The sequence below is a fragment of the Ooceraea biroi genome, chromosome 13 (assembly GCF_003672135.1).
Source record: "Ooceraea biroi isolate clonal line C1 chromosome 13, Obir_v5.4, whole genome shotgun sequence".
Classification (NCBI taxonomy): Eukaryota; Metazoa; Arthropoda; class Insecta; order Hymenoptera; family Formicidae; genus Ooceraea; species Ooceraea biroi.
In genome coordinates this window covers 1,398,706-1,420,987 of record NC_039518.1, presented here as the reverse complement: position 1 = coordinate 1,420,987, position 22,282 = coordinate 1,398,706, and the positions used below count along the sequence as shown (strand labels likewise).

Genomic DNA, 22,282 nt, shown 5'->3' with positions numbered 1-22,282 from the left:
AATGAATTTTAATTGTTACCATGCAACCTTTTGAATTCATATTTGTGCAGCATAAAATAAAATTGAATGCGAGAAATAAACCCTCCGAAAAACATGGCTTTCGTTTGCGTGTTATCTTTATTTGGTGATGAAACATCCCAGTAAAAATAGGAATTGTGCAACGAGATAGCAAAATTTTTATTTTATTTATGAAGAGCACGATCCAGCAGTAATTTTAGATAGTTTTTGATTGAAAGTACTGGTAGATAACTGCACTATTATACATATAATTAATACATACATATATATCAAGCATTACATAAATTAAAAGATAGCTGACGTAATACCGATTTATCCGAAATCCTTTAATTTCCATAACTTTGCGCATTTTTGGTGGCAAATCGTGATAAGTCTTATTATTATCACTAATATAATGAATTCATTACAATTTTAATGTGATTTTTCTATATTATTGCATTTTTACATTAATACGTTAATTTATCAAATAATTATAATGGTACTTAGTGCATTTTCATTATAGAATTTTTTATATTATATATTCTGATCAACATTCATATTTACAAACTTCGATCACATCAGTATCAGTGCATAGAGCTTCCAGTTTATATATATATATATATATATATATATATCACACAGCTTCAATTAAGTCTCTGCTTATGCCTACGCTTGCGCCAATATCATGCTCAGTTAATCGTAAATACGACATCTCAGTTGTCATTTCAATGGTTTCTAGAGTTGAAATATAAATACGTGCAACGTGTGTTCGCACTTTTCGAAATATTAATCCCCAAACATACTCGCCAGCTTGTGTTCTTCTATTTATTCAATCGCGAGTAATGTCAGAGATTTGTTCTCTTTTATTAAATCTAGTGCACAATCCAGTGCTTGAATTCTGACATTTGACTATGCATTCATTTTTCTTTATTTAATGCTTGAATAAACTCTTCCAATTTTTCTTGAATTTTTCTGACTCGTTCTGAAAATAAAACAAAGCGCAAAATTTAACAACAAGAAGAATTTTGAAATATTTACTATAATAATAATAATTCCTTTTATATTTAGTTTTTGTCTAATGTACTACAATTTATCATTTATTGTTACATTAAAAATTCACTTCGAAACGGCCAATTTCAAGATAAAATATAATTATAATACGTACTAAGTTCTTCGGCTAACGTGACCCGTTTGCCCGTGAGCAGTTTCTCTTTGATTTCTTTATCCTGACTATAATCCTCCAAAACATCTTTGATCTCTTTGTCCAATCTTCGAGCTTCCCTATTCATGATTTGCTGGCGAAGTGCATTCGCGGTGACCTTCAGCATTTGCTGAATTCGCCAGAAAAGCACTACGTCGTGACACTCCATCTAAAAATATCAGAGTTAAGTTGAACAGTGAATGCATAAACGTAATAATTCATTTCTATGAATTTTGTTCTCGCTTACTTCGTTTTCGTGACCAGTGTGATACAGATAATATCCCTTTTTACAATCGTATGCTTTCGACAAACTCTGTTGTAGGAAAAATCTTCTGTACACTGGACGCCACGTTTCTCGAATAAATTCATTATCAATTTCCAATCCATTTCGCTGCAAATTTTTTCTGACGGTCGTGAGTTCATCGTGTGTAAGAGTAGGTGCGTGTTTCTGCAATCGGAAATGCATCATACGATTTTAACAGAAAGATTGAAGAGGGGCTTCACCTTGTCGAAATTAATTTCATATACGTACTTTATCGGCGTAGAGAATTTTATCTAGCTCACTCTTGACCGCCGTGCGTTTCTCTTGCTCCTCAGTCTGAGACTGCCAGTAAATCCATCGCTCCTTGCGATTGGGACCCAGCATACCGCGCAGAATCTGTTCCGTGCTCTGTAGCTTTTCTCTCACTGACGTTTCTAAGAATCTTACCGCTTGATCCCATTCACGTTTGTCGTTTATGCTTCTGTCTTCTAAAATGTTAAGTTGAATAACACGTAGCATCTCTGAAGCCTGCAATAAAGAAAAGTTTTTATAATCTTTATTTTATTCATTGATATTTTGCAAGAATGTAGGAAAAAAGTAAGCAAAGTCAAAACAGAAATTGCACCTTCTCTTCCCACGAATGGCGTCTCATTGCCTCGTTTACAACGGCATTTTTGAGACTGTCGAAGATATCGTCGTGACCTGGACTGTGTCGAGCTTGTGCCATGAATTTCTGAAACTCTTGTTGCAAACATTCCCATCCGCTCTCGACGCTACGCGCTGGCAATTGCTGTTCTGCCCAGTGTCTGAGTTTGATATCGACAGTGGTGTTGAACGTATCTAGAACATGAGAAACATATTATTTTGACGAAATCCTTTTGCTTTTTAGCAGATAATCTCGTAATACATTACTTGGGTTTCCACTTTGAGCCGCAGGTAGATAGATATTTTCGAAAACGTGCATGCTGACTTTTTCCCAGTTTCGGGCCATTAGCACTTCCTCCCAATGCCTTGGGGACACTTGCGACAAGTTGACAATCTCATCCAGAATCTCACCTCGTGCTTTTTCGAAAAGTTCATCTCTGTCCAATTCTCTCAATCTGAAAAAGAAGTATACACATGGATATACACATAGTGATAAAAACTTAAAATTGTATAAATCCCGTTAATGACGTACCTTGGAAAATTATTTTTCCATTCTGTTTCCAAATTAAATCTCGTGGCTTTGAACGCGTCCGCTTGTTGCTCCACCGTTTCACGAACCATCTTCCAGAAGCATTCAGCTACTGCTAAGCTCAAGTTTTTCGTCGTCACCTGGCCCGACATTGCCAAACTGTTTCTGAATAAGTGAAAGTTTATTACTTGACGCTAAGTTCTCTTTATATTGATTTCTAATGTTAGAACTTACTTGAAAAGCTTGGAATTTCTGAAGAAATGTTCTTCGTAATCTTTGATCGTTTGTATACTATCATCTTGCTTGCCACGACCGGTGACCACGGCGAAGTAGCCCAATGCTTTCATCGGAAATAGTTTACCAGATAATATTTTACGCAATCTATCGGGATTAGTTAGATTCTCTTCCGCTAGATCGACCTGTTGCGCAACAACAATTATACAATAATATCTGTATCTATCCGTTCAGTTGTATTTAATCAAGATAAAAGAGATATCTCATACTTTTGTCAAGACAAAGATCGTCCTTTTGCCAGAAGGGTCCATCTGAGCTACAAGATCGGTTACGTTACTCCTTTCTGCATCGACGGAGCCGTCTTGTATGCAGAGAATGATCGCGTTAGGATTGCTCATGTATTGTTGGCTCATTTGTTTTATGGCTTCACGAGTATCGTCCGCCATATCAACAGTTACCGTCTGTTTCAACAAAGTTCAACATTTTCTGTTACGTTACGAAATATTCTTTCACGGCAATTTACAACGCAGAAGTAACATGTACGTACACTAATAATACCAGGAAGATCAACGAGGACCATACGTTGAAGGCCCGGTCCTTTTACCGTCATAGAGATAACATCCTGACTGACCGTCTTCCCGTTCTTAACACTGTTCTTCATTCTTAGTTCTACTTCCCGCCTGAGCTCGGCCAATTCCGACTCCTTCGAAAGATCAAATTCTCTGGAACTGTCCTTGAACTGGGCTATATGATACGGACCTTCGCTCAAGGTGACCTTGACTGGTGCTCTCGTCATCATTTCGCCTCCACCTCTAAAATAAACGGACGTTACCATTACATCGTTTGTTATATGATGACGGAATAATGTAGAATAGAGAGACGTAAGATGACTCAACAATTATAATACTTACCTTGGAAATATCCTCGCCTGCGCGATCATTTCAAGTACGGAGGTTTTACCGGAGCTTTGGTCACCAACAACTATCACTCTAGGTAAATGGTCGGCAGTAGAATAGGCGCTATCGTAATCACTAAGCTCATCCAAGACATCGCTGTACATATCAATCAATGACTTCTACAAGAGTGAATGCAACTTGAGGAATATGATACTTTTGACGAGATATGCTTGCAAAGATAATATAACGCATGCTAGTTACTTTAATCTTTTTGTCGCTGAATTTCTGATTCCCTCGCAGGAGCATGTTCTGTTTGCGTAATTCTTTATTTTCCCTTTCCAATCTCTCGTTTTCACGTTGATATTTCAGTTGCATCTGCATCAACTCCTCTTGCATGGCGTTCATCCGCTGTTGCGAGGATTCTTCACGAGAAGAGGAAGAAACGTTAAGAGATTATTATCGAGAGTAATTTTTAATAATAAAAAGAGCTTGTGATTTATGATGTGTACGTACGAGCTTTCTTACGTTCCTCCTCGGCATTATCAGTGGCCAATGGACGTGCAAAGGCAGTCATATTGTTTGATAACTGATCTTTCGTTTCTGTTTAAAAATAAGATATCACGTATTTATAATTTATGATACCTTTTAATGTTCGGTAAATGCAAGAAAGCTAGTATCACTCAATAACATAAAAGAATTAATGAAGCTGCTGCGTGCATGTATAACTTTACATTTACAAACTAAAAATTGTGTTGTGTAGTATGAATTAAATAAAGCAAAAAAATGAATGTTGTTATAAAAAAAAATAAAGGAGTGTGAGAACAGAATAGTATGAAGAGATGGCTCTGTCCCATTCAGTATTTAAAGTTAAAAACACGCATATAATATATGTATTTTACAATTGTACATATTTATTTAAATCTTCGGATGTATGATTCGATCGTATTTGAGTGTAAAATGCTGAATGGACAGAATATGTATGAAATAATAATAAATCTCATATTCTTTACACACCTGTGTAAGCTTGTTTAGCTACCATTGAAATGCTATCAAATGCACCTGAACAGAACAGACCATATTAAGTTTGTGATATGTACATATACAAAGAAATCTTATAATATGATAAGCTGTCTTAAATTTATGTAGCGCGGTGTATATCAAAAGATACAATTGTTTTTAAAGAAAAGCATTATCTAAATTGCTTTTAAAGCAAAATTATTATCTCATTTGTAGAATAAGGAACAAAGGTATATGTAAATCAACATTTAGTATAAATATAATATAAATATATATTTTAATATAACAATCCAAACATAAATTGTAAATAAAATATTAACAGCAGCTATCATGAAAGAATTAGAATATGAAAGATGTGATTGACATACAAGTTTGCAATGATTAGCATTCTAGGAATGGGAAAACGTCAGGCAAAAGAAGAGGACATCGTGGCACAGGAAGACTTGATAAATGAATACGGGATACATTGCAGGAGCAGTATAATAATAATAATAATAATAATAATAATAATAATAATAATGCATAACAGACCATAAGCATCAAGGAATAAAAAAAAAAACATTCACTCACTCTGTATCGAATTATTGTTATCTTGGTAGTCTTTTTGCTGACTCTCAGCTGCTTTAATAGCATCATCCAGTCTTTGATTGAACCATGTCCTGTATTCTTGGTACTTAGCTAATCCGATCTCTTTTATACGTGGGTCTGCTTGCATTTATCAGTTTTTTATTTTTTTGCAACTTGCAAGATGCATTTTGCTTTGCCTCACGTTTTCACAGATATAAAAGACCATATTCGTACGTACTTACCGATGTCGATTTTGCTGCCCACATTACTTTTCACCGCCATGAGCGATTTGCGGAAATCTTGCCATTGCTGTTCAGAAGGCATTAGGTTTTGTACCCATTCTAAATCTGGCAATCCTTCTTTCCATTGTTCGTATTTCTGTATGAATAATCATGCAATTATGTAACATGCATTTAATGATTTTAATACAACTATATTTATATATGTATAGATTAAATCAATAAAACGAGGCACATTACAATTGAAAGAAATATATAAATATAAGAAGCAAAAATAAACAAAAAAACGAGAACTTAGCAATACTTACTTTCTGTAACGTTAAACCACCACCGACTGCACCTCCTAAGAGGAGATAACGTATTTTTAGTGCTCCTCTTAAAACTCTTGCTACAAACATAGCATATCCACGATGTGGATTTACAAAGTATCTTGGCTGTGGAGTCACTAACAATGGTCTACAATATTTATTGATTTTCCCAGATGTTAGTTTCCGTGTACTAATGACCGTTATCGGGTATCTAGAAGCTTTGGAGATCAATACAATATCGTGACTAGAAAGAAAAAGAGATTCATATTAGTTTCGTTAGAAAAGATGGTAATTACGATAATGAATACGATCAACTTGACATTTGTGTATGTTACGAAAGGTATAGTTCTAAATAACACAAAAGATTTTGAAAGGAACAATCCTGAATAACATACAAACGGTTTCGACATAACATACAGCATTCGTTGTTTATTAAATATTATTAAATCAATCAGAGATATTTAATGATCTAGTGCTATGGGCACAAATCAAAATCTAACTGAATATTTCTGCATATATTTTGAAGTTCATAATTTCGTTAAAAATGGATACGAAATGAAATCATAGGAGTAAAAAAACACAAAATATTCTCCTTACATTTTCATGTTATGCATCAGCAGTTTAACATGTGTAATATTAAATATAAATAACTCAATTCCAATTGTGCCACATTTCGACACTTTAATAAATATTTATGTTCTGAGTTAGTTTTGCTGCTGATTTGAAATATTACTTACAGTCTTCATTTTGAACACATATATCAAAGTCACAAACATTTTATCTGGCTGCGTAATTGTAAATGTAGTTACGTATTTTGTATTAATAACTTTTTAACAGACAACGAACGATTAAAATCTTTTAAATATTAGAACCATGCCTTTTACAACATATGTAAAGATTGAAATAATCGGTGCTGTGTCCGTCATTATAAATAATTACCGGAAAAAAGTTACAGATAACCATAACCAATAAAACTAAGATACAGTGTAGAGTTGAAACAGAAGATAAAAACTTCAAATAAAAACAAAAAAAGAGAAAAGTAAGAATATATTTTAAACTAATTACACATAAAAACACATATTTTGATGCGGTACGATGTTGCTAAATTAATTAATATATAAATATAACCTAATTTATAGAGAAGCACAAAAATGTCCAACATAAATTATAATTAATTCTAATAAAGTATTTTATCTGTGTAATTCAAGGGATAAATATTTTGCTATAAATAATGTTTTACTTTCTAGATAATTATATTGTTCCTACCTGAATTTGCCAAATACAATTTGCTTCATTTTTGTAATAATTATTATTTACTATCGATAATAACAGCTCTTGCGACGAATAAAAAAATATCTATAGAATTTTCTACATGTGCATCATAAAATACACGAGATGTGCATTAAGAGAAATTAAAAGTATAAAACTCCTCCAAAAGCCGTTTTCTAATCAGACTTCAGGTTATATGCCGTTCATCCTAAATCACGGTCTTACCACAGTATATACAGTAGCGCAACTCCGGCAATTTTAGCGTAGGTGAAAATGAAGCGCATGCGCGGGCATAGTAGGTAACCAATCACAGCATTCTGATCCTTTTAACTGCTGTAACGACAAAATTGACAGCAAGCTACGACCACGAGTTTAGTGACCACGAGTGATTAAAGCGATTTTATCGGAGTGATAAAATAAGAAAGCGAAAGTGAAAGGAGTTTGGTGCAGTGAATAGTGTTCAGTGAACAGTGTTCAGTGAATAGTATTCAGTGTTCACAAAGAAAAAACATTAGGGAAGTGACAAATCGTACAGAGTGTCACTTCTCTTGTCGAAGAGCATTTGCATTTTATTTTTGTTCCAGAAGATATCCTTTCGGAAAAACAGGAACAATGTCAGAAGATCAAGTAAAGAAAAAATCAAGTGCATGGTGGATAAAAGATTGTAATAAAAATACTGTGGAAAAAAGACATTTGTTTCGGTTTCCAAAAGAACATGACAGGTATGGTTTTAATAAATAATTGTTTTTTAAACCAATTTATTTATATTATATATATAATATAATATATATTATATTATATACAATATATACTAAGCAAAATTATTGATATTACAACATTTACAAAATATAATTTCTGCAATTTCAATTTTGTCTACATAATATTTTTATAATATTTTTATGTTCCTAAATATGCTGTGTGTGTGTGTGTGTGTGCGTGCGCGTGCGCGTGCGTGTGTGTATTATACTTTTGTACATTAATTGATATTCTTTTTTTTTGACGTTTCTTTCTTGGAGCGCATGAGTTGTCTTTGTTTGGAAATGTAAATCAACATTTTCATTTTAGAGTTCTTTTTCGAAATAAGTTTTAAAAGCGATGTTTCTTAATTAATGTCACTTAATTAATTTATGAAATATTTCTTTTATATATGCTTCATTATATTTAGTACCAGCTGTACAACTTAAAAATTTTTTTCTCCTAAATATAGATTTTTTATTTTTATTGTTTTTTAAATGACGATAGATTTAAATGTATAAATACATAGCAGAGTGAACTGTACGAATTACAATATTCTTTGGTAATACTTAAGGAGAGTCTCTTTCTCACCGATTTCCTTGAAACTTTGTATAATTGTATATTTTGGTCCTAAAACACGATTGCGAAAAGGAAAATCGTCGCTCTGAAATAGAAAAAAAGTTACAACGTACTGAAAAGTGACAGTTTGAGGATTAGGAAATCTGTCATACCGGCGGTCTACGGGCGTAGCGCACACTGACTGAGCATGCGCGGTGACGTCAAAGTGCGCGAAATTAAACGCGTGTGTACATACTTGCAATGCAAATTAGTGTTCAGTTGCGCACCGTGCAGTTGAACACCGTTTATTTCGACACGGAAAGACATGAAAAAAAGCGTTTTCCACCCACCACCCTGCGAGGGGGGGGGGTGCGAGTGGAGGGCCAAAGGCCCCCCGCAGCCCCCCTTCGGTTTGTGTGTGTGTGTGTGCGCGCGCGCGCGCAAACAAACTATGTTCATCTTTCCGTGTCCAGGAGCTCGATTCTCTAACTCACTCGTAACTTTGAGTATGCGCAACTTATTACGTGTGGTTGAAATACACATACGTTTATCATCTAATCACCAATTCGTATTCTTTAAGACAATATGCGGTCGTTCGTATTTATATACGTATACGTATCTTTTATACATTAACATTAATAACTAAATACAAGCGCTCGTAACTCTGAGTTTGCGCATATGTTTCTCTTGCGAGTGAGTTAGAGAATCGAGCCCCAGGTCTTATAAACGTTCTTACTTTAATATTAAAGTGAGAACGTTTATAAGACCTGGACACGGAAAGATGGACATAGTTTGTTTGCGCGCGCGCGCGCACACACACACACACAAACCGAAGGGGGGCTGCGGGGGGCCTTCGGCCCTCCACTCGCACTCCCCCCCCTCGCAGGGTGGTGGGTGGAAAACGCTTTTTTTCATGTCTTTCCGTGTCGAAATAAACGGTGTCCAACTGCACGGTGCGCAATTGAATACTAATTTGCATTGCAAGTATGTACACACGCGTTTAATTTCGCGCACTTTGACGTCACCGCGCATGCTCAGTCAGTGTGTGCTACGCCCGTAGACCGCCGGTATGACAGATTTCCTAATCCTCAAACTGTCACTTTTCAGTACGTTGTACTGTTTTTCTATTTCAGAGCGACGATTTTCCTTTTCGCAATCGTGTTTTAGGACCAAAATATACAATTATACAAAGTTTCAAGGAAATCGGTGAGGAAGAGACTCTCCTTAAGTATTACCTATTCTTTAAATTATGTTTAATATTTTGTTATTAATCCGAAATGAAACATTTTTCCTTTAAAAATTTTTTTACATATTCCAAAAGGTACGTGCTCGTTACGACGCGAGCAATATTCTATTTTTGTCTAATATTCGGTGAGCAATAAAGGTAAAATGATGTTCGCATCGTTGAGAGCGCCAAGTGGTATGCAACCGATAGTAACAGACACATTTCATCCTACGCAAGTGTAAAGTCACTAGATATATAAAGGCTGCGTTCCGATATTGACTGCCAGTACTGAAAAGCTATAGTTTATGTCACGTATACTATAGATTTTCAGTACTGGCAGTAATATCGGAACACAGCCAAAGTAACGCAATGGTCCGACATTTTGGCTCCAGTATGCGGGAATTACGAACTGTGAATTGTATATTAAAATTATGTAAACATAAAGTATATTAAAAGTATATTATGGGAAAGTATATTAAACAGTTGTATATATTCATAAAATAAAATACATAAATAATTCATAAAATACATTAATAATTTATTTATAACGCTTACTATTGTTTACATAGGTTATCATCGCGACGCTTCTACTACTATTGTTAATATCTAACAACGCAATATTATTGTTATTATTGTCTCTTTTTAATGAAAAATGGATTCTTGTTATGACAAACAGTTTTAGAAGCTTATACAGAATATTGACATGATGGTATGCTGACTGTAGGAGAGTTCTGTAAAAGTATATTAACAAACTGTGTAACTGTTAATGCATTCGATAATAAATGACTTTCATTTTGCGAAATAACCGTTCACATTTATATATAATAGTATATATATCCATATTGGGAAATATTAATGTATTGTCTTTAAACTGTCTTAATCTAAAGAAATATTGTAAGTTATTATTATTAGGATCAATGTTGAAAGTAGTTATAAGTGGATTAAAACAAAGTTCACAATGTTTCATATTTTTCTTTACTTTATATAATAACGCCCCTGTTAAGTGGTATAGCGCAGTTTGTACATACAGTATCATTGAGATCTGTCTCAGTTCCTAATAATGATGCATGTATCTCTGCAGTCCATACATCTGCATCAATATTATCCAGATATTGTGCCTCTACAGTTTGTTTGCACTCATTTCTTATTTTATTGCAATATTCAATTAGATGCTCAGAATCACTAATAAAGTAATTGCCACGATCAATATTTGCTTCAAATTGAGATAAAGATATCAATCGTAATGCATGTTTTTAAACTCTCGTGCATCTGGTACAGCTTGTTTTCCGCGAATTAATGAAAATAGATTTTCTAACGCGTCCTGTGTGAAACGTCCTAATAATAAATACTTAAACCTATCTAAATATTCTACTTGTACATCCAGAGTAGTTTGCGTACACAAACTCTCTCTCTTAATGTTATTATTGCCTGTTGGCAAACGAAATAATCACACTGCTTTCTCACTACGATTTGTACACCCTTTGACGCAACAACCTGGCATTATTTTTCGTTGTATTGCTCAATATCACTTTTCTTTGTTTACGCACAAATGTTCTGATTCTTCTACATGCAACAGGTTATGCGATTTGCACTTATTGTAAATAAGTGACATACACTGTGCACTATGTACACTTTTCGACACCATTTTGGCTCCATTCGCTAAAACGGCTAAATCGATTGCGCTACTTTATATATCTAGTGACTTTACGCAAGTGTTCCACTTGGCGCTTTCAACGATGCGGGAACGTACTATGTATAGTATGTATGTAATAACTTGGAAAGAAATGATTGGTTACCTACCATGCCCGCGCATATGCAGTTCGTTTTAGCCTACGCTAACATCAAAGGTGCCGACAGAGAGTTGCGCGGGCGTATCCCGTTTGCACACGGACCGATTGCAAACGCAATATTGCACACGTTGTATTGCACACTGTTCTATTGGACACAGCACGATTATACACCGCACGATTGGCCACTGCACAATTGCGCACGCACATTGCACGATTGGACACCGCACAATTGAACACCACGAAAATAGATGTTCTTTCCACAGTTTTATCAATAAATTTTATTGATGGTAAATGTTGAGTTTGACCCGCTCACCTCAAATTACGATGAAAATGCACTCAATCGATGTGTTTTCGCGTAAAAAGAAATATTTCGCAAGAGAAAAGCGTCGCTCTACCCCACGAAACGAGATATTACTCGTTAAAGTTGGGCACCGCGTAGGTTAGGAAACCTGTCATATCGACGGTCTACAGGCGTAGCGCACACAAACCGAGCGTGCGCGGTGACGTAAAAGTGCGCGAAATTAGAAATGTCGCGCACACTATCGAGGTCCATAGGGTTGGTTAGAGTTAGATTAAGTGTGATTCCCCTCATCTCTGACCCGGGAGGATCGGGTCGGAGGGTGGCCGGGGCCGTCCAGACCATCCTCTGCGAATGGGTGGACAAGGGATGGGGGACGCTGACGTATAGGACGACACAGGTTCTCTCCGGACACGGGCGTTTCGGGAAGTTCCTGTGTCGTATCGGGAAGGAGCGCGGACCGAACTGCCATCACTGTGAGGCGGAAAGGGACACGGCGGACCACACCGTTGCTGAATATCCAGCGTGGGGGGTGGAACGCCGTGTCCTTACGGATATAATTGGGGAGGATCTTTCGCTCCCGACCGTCATGGGGAAGATGGTCGGAAACGAGAGAAACTGGTGGGCGGTCTCCTCTTTCTGCGAGCAGGTGATGCTCCGGAAGGAGGGGGCCGAGCGTGTGCGCCGACCAGGGGTCGGGCGGAGGGGTCCCGGCCACGGATGACGGCGGGGGGGCCGCGGAGTGTTGTAAAGGCACCGGCGGCCCCCTTATCGCATCCGGGACGGGAGAGCGAGAAGTTCGGGGTGGAGACTCAGGAGGGAGGTCGGGGAGATCTCCCTCCGGAGTCGTAGGGGGTGAGCCCCAACTCAGGGAGTTGGGGCGGAAGACGCGACGACCCCTGTTGGGGGCAGAGTGTCGACAGAGCATTTTGCCTGGGCACTTGGGTGATAGGTCGTCGGGGCGTTTGACCGGCCCATCATCGTCATGGGGTCACAGGACTCTGCGACTCCCAACGGGGAGTATTTGGGATGGATGGGCGAGGGCTGACTTGGAAGTGTCAGCTCTCGCCCTAAAACCTCCCCTCAACAGAAGGGGGAGGTCCCCGCGAAGTGGTGGTCTGCCACACTCCGTGGGTGGGGTTAGGGCTCGCAAGGGCAACGCACCGGCGCAAGGGACAGTACACCGGGCAAAGTGGGGCGCGGATGAAGTGTCGTTTGACCGATCCTGCGCCTCGCACAGCCAGGGCTGGCAGATGGAGGTAGGTTTAGTGAGTAAGAGTCTCACACTCCCCCCGCGTTCCGCCCAAGGAGCGCGGGGGGGCCCATGACGGGTTCCTCCTCCTAAAAAAAGTGTAATTAACTTTTTTGTAATACATACAGATTAATTGTCACACTTAATCTAACTCTAACCAACCCTGTGGACCTCGATAGTGTGCGCGACATTTCTAATTTCGCGCACTTTTTTTACGTCATCGCGCACGCTCGGTTTGTGTGCGCTACGCCTGTAGACCGTCGATATGACAGGTTTCCTAACCTACGCGGTGCCCAACTTTAACGAGTAATATCTCGTTTCGTGGAGCAGAGCGACGCTTTTCTCTTGCGAAATCTTTCTTTTTACGAGAAAACACACCGATTGAGTGCATTTCATCGTAATTTGAGGTGAGCGGGTCAAACTCAATATTTACCATCAATAAAATTTATTGATAAAACTGTGGAAAGAACATCTATTTTAGTGGTGCCCAATAGTGCGGTGTCCAATCGTGCAATGTGCGTGCGCAATCGTGCGGTGGCCAATCATGCGGTGTACAATCGTGCGGTGTCCAATCGTTCCGTGTGCAATACAACGTGTGCAATATTGCGTGTTACGTTCCGACTGTCCGTGATTATAACTGCAGGTATGTTTAGATACGAGGATACTTCCCGAGGATCGCGAAGCTAATTGTTTTCGGAGGCGAAGGAAAGAAATCCCGTCGACTCTTCTCGTGATCGAATTACTGTCGGGTCTGAAAGCTCAAAAATATCCTCTCCGGTTGAGTTTAATTGATCGAGCAACTCTAAATATCCGTCGGAGCAGATTTCGCAATTGTAAAACGGCGCGTACCCAGCAAGGTCTCTATCGCAAATTACGCACGTAGGAACGTACCGTCTCAACCCCACTATTAAATCGTGTTTTGATAGCAAAGTATAATTTTGTTTTTGTGAAGGAAAAATTCTATTAACGAAGTAAATGGTACAAAATAGAGAACCGTCTATAGGTCGGAGATACGCCGTATATCTCTCATGCACGCGACCACGCCGGATCGCCGTTGATACTCTAGTACTAAATCGGTACCCCGGGAAGGGTTCGATATTCCGCGACACATCACACGTTTGGTTTACGGTTTTATTCTGTTGTGATTAGAACTTGTTTGTATATTAAAACTCTTGGATGGGTGGTAACACTGGATACGAACTCGGAATCTCGATTTCTTTACGGTTCAACCCGAACAACTCTCGTAATTTATAAACAACTCGACGAGGATCACCCTTACGGATGTTGCGGTAATCAGGATAATTGTGGTTCAAAGTGAGTTCGCGGGTTACGTACGGAATTTGCTTTGATAATGCTCGGTCGGCTTCTAGATTCGTTAATTTTTGGATGAGAGGAAACGGATCCTGATTATTTGAGTAAGCAAGTCGGAGATAATAACGGAGCTTCTTTTCTTGGAATCTGCGCTCCTGTTTAGTGGGCATGGAAATGAATTGAATTATATTTATCCGCGGATTCCTGTAGGATTATGGTCGCAAATTAGGGCCACACCATTGAACTATATCCTAACTGGAATGAGCACTGCTATTGTTCTCGGGTCACGTGACCCGTTTAGACAGAGAGGGTGAAAGCAGGGTATAGCTGTCCTTTCCCAACCTATAGCCGCCATTGCCGTTTAGACAAAGACGACACGAGAATGGGTATTACTGTCCTTCTTTCTCACTAAACGGCAATGGCGGCTTGGCGCTCATTCCAGTTAGGTTATAGTTCAATGGGCCACACTCTTCGGCAGCGCCAGTTGCAAATTCTCCAGGAAATCAGAATGAACAATTTGAACGAAAACAAGAAATATAGAGAAGAAGCTTCATTAATTTTCAGTAAATGTTCCTTTAAAGTAAAGTTATTTATTGATACTATATGAGTGTGATGATCGGGTTCGGAAACGCAGCGTCGCAAATAAATCTACCTTGTCGTGGCTCTAGAGTGAGAGCAGTCGCCACAGTCTCGCTAACACTAGATGCTCGGAATTTATTCTTAAACGTAGAGATCAGACTCGACACCCAAGACTACGAAAACGCTTAACGAAAATGATTACTTATTGCTGCACTTATAACTGAGTTCCCTGGCCTTCTGCAGGCCCTTTTATATGGTGGACGAAGAGGCGGGTGGTTGAAAATATCGATGGTGGGACTGATTTTCCACCAATAATGTTTAGGAAAATCGGGCCCGCGTTTTCGTCTCGACGGTTATCTCGGTTCTGTGGAGGGAGGCCCTTCGCGTAAACATCCCTGTACAGAACCTTAATACCTAAGTTGATTAATTACGTAGTTCGCCTTATGATTATAATATTTTCCTCTCGATATTAATTTCCTGATTGCAAAATGGATCTTCTGAGATTTTGAATGGTTGTTGTATCTGTTTTTAATCCAAAGATATGTGTATTAAAAGAAATAATGCTTATTTTGAAGACTGTAATCGTATTAAATTCCGTCTATATGATCATTTGCATTCAGAAAAATAATAATATAAAGTTTCCTAAATTATAAAATCACTATATATATATAATATGATATTATATATATATTTTTGGGTTTTAGAACGTGCTAGAAGGTTCTAGAAAGATGCTGGTATGCGCGGATGTTTACACTATTTATTGCCGGGCTCGCGATAACGCTCGCTACGGCTAGCAGGCTTGCCTGCCGGAGCCTTCGAAGATCGTTCGAGAACCTTCCATCCGATGAAGGGCTACTGACATAACATGCGTGTCCAATCGTGTGGTGTGCAATCGTTCCGTGTGCAAATGTAGACGACCCCAGCATCTGCAGATAAACTTAAGACGATCTTAAATATAAGATGCGACTATGAATACCGGCCTTAGAGAACAGCCGTATAGTTAGCAGATAAACATGATAAATCTTATTTTTTTATTGCAATCGTTTGGGAATCATTTGGGAAAGTTTAGGAAACCACTTTTAAAGTTTGGGAAATAATAGTTTTTTAATAATTAATGAAAATTAGTTGAGCGTATAGTTAGCAGACATCCTTCCAAATAATTTTCTTTTTCGCTTATTTCAACGCCAAATCATTTGGGAAATATGCCTATAATGTTTTCAGAGTTTGGGAAATAATGATTTCCCCTCAAAATCGAGTTTAAAGTCATCACCCAGACGTGCAGTTTAATCTAGGGAATAATCTAGGGACTTTTTGACTATAGGCTATATAATGGAAAAACGTTTATAATCTTTGATATTTCTCATTGTTTTCCATTTCAATAATTTTGGAATCGTTTGGGACAGTTTAGGAAACCACTTTTAGAGTTTGGGAAATAATTGCATCTCAAAATAAAGTTTCATGTCATCAACCAGACGTGAAGCCAAAAATCTAGGAATTTGTTGACCCTAGCCTATGTTTATAATCTTCGATGACAGTCAAGACCGACGAGTTTACACAATCGTGCAATAAAGCGTTGAGTAGCATATAGGCGTCTGTGGATAGTAAATCTTGTGCTACAACTACAATTCTCTTATGTATTTTTGAATTTGGTAATATTGAAGGAGACGGGCTTCCTCACCGATTTCCTTCTAACTTTGCAATATCGTTTATTTTGATGAGAAAATATGATTGCGAGAAGGAAAATCGTCGCTCTCAACTAGAAGGAAAGTTATCACCTACTAAAAAATGACAGTTTCGGGGTTAGGAAATCTGTCATACCGGTGGTCTACGGGCGTAGCGCACACTGACCGAGCATGAGCGGTGACGTAAAACTGCGCGAAATTAAACGCGTATGTACTTGCAATGCAAATTAGTACGATTCCAAATAGGTTTTCAAATCATGTGAAGCAAGGTTCCACGCAAAGCAAGTTTTATATTGTTACTTCCACGCAGTACTTTTGGTCACCTAAAAGTTTTGTTATTTTGTTTATGTGGAAGAGTACTAAGTGACGGGCGAAGCCCGTCTCCTCGTGTTCTTCCACCCAAGCATATACTTTCCTAGTATAAACTTTCTTACTTTAATATTATTAATTTGTTATACTGGGGAAGTATGTTTAAGTGGAAGAGCACGAGGAGACGGGCTTCGCTCGTCACCTAGTACTCTTCCACATAAAAAAAATAACAAAACTTGGAGCGACCAAAAGTACTGCGTGAAGTTACAATGTAGAACTTTGCTTTGCAATTCATGTGAAGCGAGGTTCCACGCAAAGCAAGATTCCATATTGTAACTTCCACGCAGTACTTTTGGTCACCTAAAAGTTTTGTTATTTTTTTTATGTGGAAGAGTACTAGGGCCGGTATTCATAGTCGAATCTTATATTTAAGACCGTCTTAAGTGTATCTTCAGATACTCCATAACCAATGAAATGATCCATACAGCATCTTCAGATAAACTTAAAACGGATGTGACGCAGCTGCTCGCTACGCCACTGGCACCGCGCAAGGCCCCCGCGCGCGACGCTGCTGGCGCCACATACCAAAGCGCCATCGAGCCGCTGTGGTCCCACCAAGCGTCTCTGCCCCCGGACCTAGTGTCTGGGGGTATATAAGCGCGGCTCGCGAGACCGTCGGCATCATTCCTCGGCCAGAGCTCTCCGACTCTGGCCTTCCTAAGCCTGCACGTTGAGCAGCCACTCCGCCTAAGTCTGCACGCTGAGCAGCACTCCGCCTAAGTCTGCATGCTGAGCAGCAACCCGACCGCCTAGCCGCGACTCCGCGTGGTACGCCGCTCCACGACCCCGCATCAGACGCCGATTCCGCGACTCCGCGTGGTACGCCGATTTTGTGACTCCGCATCATACGCCGATTCCGCGACTCCACGCCAATTCCGCAAACCCGCGTTGTACGCCGATTACGCGACTCCACGCCAATTCCGCGAACCCGCGTTGTACGCCAATTACGCGACTCCACGCCGATTCCGCGACCCCGCGTTGTACGCCGATTACGCGACTCCGCGTGGTACGCCGATTTTGTGACTCCGCATCATACGCCGATTCCGCGACTCCGCGACTAGATATAAGACCGCGTAGATCTAAGTGCTTGTAATAATTAACGTGAAATACAGTTGTCATATATATCCAACTCTTGGCTCATCAATCAACAATCTCCCTGTCGCCACGGTTCGCCGACTCTTGGACACTCGCGAGCTGTCCGCTCACTCGTGACACGTTACAAGGTCCGTAGATAAATGGCGGACGGTATAGAGAAGGTCTTCGCACTTACTTATTAGCATTGGCCCCAAAATGGCTACCTTGCAGCTGTTTCTTTGCCGGAGCTATCAGTTTAAGAAGAGGTTAAGAGTAGATAAGAATTGTTCATGAAAGTTAATATGAGTGAAATAAGATGGAAAAATAATAAAATAACAGTGTTTGGAAAATAAGATGAACATAATGAATTATTTATAAAAGTTATAATTTATTACAATGGTTTAAAACAACGTAACTGTTAAAATTCACAAAGTATTATAATTTATTGCATAATATTATCACATAGTTGTATTGCAATTATGTATAATGTATCATATTATATTATATTATGTATTAGAAAAATAAACAAAACATAAAATATAAGTAAGTATTAACTAAAATTATATTTTCAAACATACAATACATATTATTCAGTTATATAATAATGATACTACACAAATATATTTTTGCCTACTTATTCTATTTGCCACTGCAAATGTTTAACTACAATTTTAAAACCTAGTACACCAACATACTAAGCCTCGATACTTATTATATCTTAATTAGTTCAGCTACAGGGATAATTCGTCGACACACCTGGCCAGTTTTATTGAAATTAAGGTATCAATCGTTTCGACTATAGATTATGGTCCTCCTGAAGTGAATAGAAAAAATATTATATAGATCTTACAAAATATTCAAAGGTGATGACACTTTTGTTGGCATAACCTCCGAATATTTTGTAAGAACCATGTAATATTCTTTCTATTCTTACACTTGAGAAGGACCAAATTTATGGTCGAAACGTTATGATATCTTAATTTAATTATAATTTATATCAGATTATAAATACCTCACATAACTTTGAATTCTCTTTTGGCTGTACACCACATTGTTTAGTCCAAATGTTCTTACGTTGTATATCTTTCGGAAATCTAAAAAGGCGGAATCCCTGTTCTGAACGATTTTTACACTTCTTTGCACAACAGCTTGGCATATTTAATATCTGTTTGCACTAACTGTAGTGTACACTACATTACAGTCAATTAAAGTGAGAAACAAAATATATCTGTCTCACTCCGTGGGCCCAAAATGGCGGTCGTACGAAGACCTTCCCTACCGTGCGTCGTCTGCTCATCTACGGACCTTGATACGTTACACGGTCTTAAATATAAGATTCGACTATGAATACCGGCCTAGGTGACGGGAGAAGCCCGTCTCCTCGTGCTCTTCCACCCAAGCATATACTTTCCTAGTATAAACTTTCTTACTTTAATATTATTAATTTGTTATACTGAGAAAGTATATGCTTGGGTGGAAGAGCACGAGGAGACGGGCTTCGCCCGTCATCTAGTACTCTTCCACATAAAAAGAAACAAAACTTTTAGGTGACCTAAAGTACTGCGTGGAAATTACAATATAGAACCTTGCTTTGCGTGAATCTCGCTTCACATGACTTGAAAACCTATTTGGAATCGTACTAATTTGCATTGCAAGTACACACACGTTTAATTTCGCGCACTTTGACATCACCGTGCATCTCGAAAGCTCTACGAAATTTATGAAAACATTACTGTAAATATCCTACTAGAGATTCAAGAAGTCCAGTGGATACAACATAGGTGTAAGGTCAAAGCACAAAGACACATAAAGGACCGTCTACAATGAATTGTAGCCGTAAATGTAGTCGTAAAATTGACCAATCACAGTTTGCTATTTTCTTTGCGATCAAAGAATAAGAAATTGGCCCTTAGCATGATGTCTGCTAACTATACGCTTCATTAATCTTCGTTAATTATAAAAATTATTGCTTCCCAAACTGTGAAAGTGAAACATTGTTTATTAACTTGAATTTCTTCCTTTCGATGAACGGATTTCTCAAGAAACAGAAAAAGTGGGTATACCTATAAAAGTGGGTATAAATTCAAGTTAATAAACAATGTTAATCCACATAAGCAGTTTCTTTTGTATCGTGATAACAGAAAGCAAACATGTTTAGCAACGAAGAATATCGCGATATGCATTATCTGTATGGACTTTGTGATGGCAATGCTGCTGCAGCTGAGAGAGAATACCAGATACGATTTCCGCGGCGACAACATCCTAAAAGACGAGTGTTTGAAGCCTTACATCGAAGGATGGGAGAGACAGGTGTATTTCAACCACAACATCACGTTGGTCGTCCAAGGCATAATGTGGATCGAGAGGAAGAAATTCTCGATATTGTACATGAAACCCCATCTATCAGTACTCGACATATTGCGAATCGTGTAAATATCCCGCATCCGACAGTTTGGAGAACATTGAACAGACAAGGTTTACATCCATTTCATTTACAGCCCGTGCAAGAGTTACTACCGCGAGATCATCAATATCGTCGCGAGTACTGTCGATGGTTGCTACACAAAAACATTGATGAACCAGATTTTCTCAACCATGTGTTGTGGACTGACGAAGCGGGATTCACACGAGATGGAATTATGAATATGCATAATCTACATGTTTGGTCTGATGTGAATCCTCATGCAACACGACCCATCTCATTCCAACATCGATTTTCTGTGAATGTTTGAGCAGGTATTATTGACAATAATTTAATCAGCCCCTACTACCTAATGGAAGACAGAATTAATGGTGCCAGATATCTTAACTTCCTTGATAACAGACTACACATACTACTGGAAGATATACCCCTACACACTCGACGACAAATGTGGTATCAATTAGATGGCGCTCCAGCGCATTTTACACGTCCGGTATGTCAGTGGTTACACCCAAGGTCGGTAGATGGAGGAACTGGCGAAGTAAGATCCTCGCATCCACTTCACACGATTTGACCCGAAAATGGCGGCGAAATGTAGGTTATTCTCGTTTTATGTGGGATACATGAGTAAGAACGGTGAAGTATTTTTGCATAAATGCAGGTTTTGGCAAAACAATCTGGCATTTTTGTTTCACAACACTCTGTTCACTTTGTTGTCGACTTTGCCTGCTGACTGACATATATATCAATACACATGTATATATCATGATACTACGTGTACATACATACATACACACATACGCGCTGTCCCGAAAATGGCGGTCATGCGAGGACCTTACTTCGCCAGTTCCTCCATCTACCGACCTTGGTTACACCAGCATTTCCCAGCACGATGGATTGGAAGGGGAGGTCCCGTGACATGGCCACCGCGATCCCCTGATTTGACACCCTTAGACTTTTTTCTTTGGGGCTGTATGAAGGAAATGGTTTACAATTCCGTAATAGAAAATAGAGACCATCTTGTGCAAAGGATTCATGAAGCTGCAGCACACATACGACAGCGCAGATTGTGTGATAATCTGAAACATGAAGTCCTAGTGCGCGCTGAATTATGCTTACGCAATAGAGGAGCACATATTGAACACCTACTGCAGTAAACGCGAAACATTGTAATCTGCTTGCCATAGTGTATGCTTACTTCTGGCTTACTTCTATGTCTTACTTCTAACTGTAAAACCTTACACGCATACACACGTACACGCGCGCGCGCACACACACACACGCACACACACATATACACACACACATACACAAAGAGGTATAAATCCGACCGTGCAACCTCCACGCGGTATACCTTGGGTAATTCTAATGCCGGCGGTACTGTAACGTTTAAACCTTATAACTCGAAAAGTACTTAACAAAAAACTATTTTATTATACTGTTTTGGAAAGCTCTCGAAATAAGCTACAATAATATGTAATAAAATGTAGGAAAGCCCATTAAAAATTTCAAGGTTATCTTTACGTGACCTTGAGAACACTATTCAAGGTCATTCTAAGTTTTCTGTGTAATGCATAACTTAAAACCCTACACTTTTTGTATAAAACATTGTTTTTGAATATACGTATTATTCGAAGTATTAAGTAGTTTCACACTTTTCATACATCTTTATAAAGCGCTATACCTTCTAAACTATAGCGAATATGAAAAAATTTTATTTACATTATGTGTTCTACTCATGCTTCTCTTTCACCTCCTGGCCGGTTGACCTTACCTTTTGAAACACCCTGTATATTATATTATATATTATATTATTATTAGTA

General features: G+C 38.5%; 2 protein-coding genes across 8 annotated transcripts; one reads left to right on the top strand and one right to left on the bottom strand.

The window, feature by feature from the left end:
- Window positions 1–103: 103 nt before the first annotated feature.
- On the bottom strand, window positions 104–7,423 carry LOC105283942 (dynamin-like 120 kDa protein, mitochondrial). Of its 7 annotated transcripts, none has more exons than XM_011347085.3 (18): window positions 7,162–7,423; window positions 5,896–6,139; window positions 5,591–5,726; window positions 5,352–5,489; window positions 4,779–4,823; window positions 4,278–4,364; window positions 4,026–4,186; window positions 3,780–3,943; window positions 3,416–3,680; window positions 3,138–3,329; window positions 2,869–3,053; window positions 2,638–2,799; window positions 2,373–2,560; window positions 2,086–2,300; window positions 1,731–1,988; window positions 1,446–1,646; window positions 1,163–1,367; window positions 104–979 (listed from the first exon to the last, which is right to left on the bottom strand). In XM_011347085.3, exons 1-18 carry the CDS (start codon window positions 7,188–7,190, stop codon window positions 915–917), a joined length of 2,940 nt encoding a protein of 979 aa, XP_011345387.1. In that variant the 5' UTR covers window positions 7,191–7,423; the 3' UTR covers window positions 104–914. The 7 variants fall into 7 exon arrangements, with proteins under 7 accessions (XP_011345387.1, XP_011345388.1, XP_011345390.1 ...); XM_011347086.3 differs by having other exon boundaries at window positions 5,352–5,486; XM_011347088.3 differs by lacking the exon at window positions 4,278–4,364.
- Window positions 7,424–19,684: 12,261 nt separating this feature from the next.
- On the top strand, window positions 19,685–20,951 carry LOC105283944. Its single transcript, XM_011347090.2, has 3 exons — window positions 19,685–20,466; window positions 20,536–20,773; window positions 20,862–20,951. The coding sequence occupies exons 1-2, from the start codon at window positions 20,188–20,190 to the stop codon at window positions 20,767–20,769; spliced, it is 513 nt and encodes a 170-aa protein (XP_011345392.2). The 5' UTR covers window positions 19,685–20,187; the 3' UTR covers window positions 20,770–20,773; window positions 20,862–20,951.
- The last annotated feature ends 1,331 nt before the right edge of the window (window positions 20,952–22,282 follow it).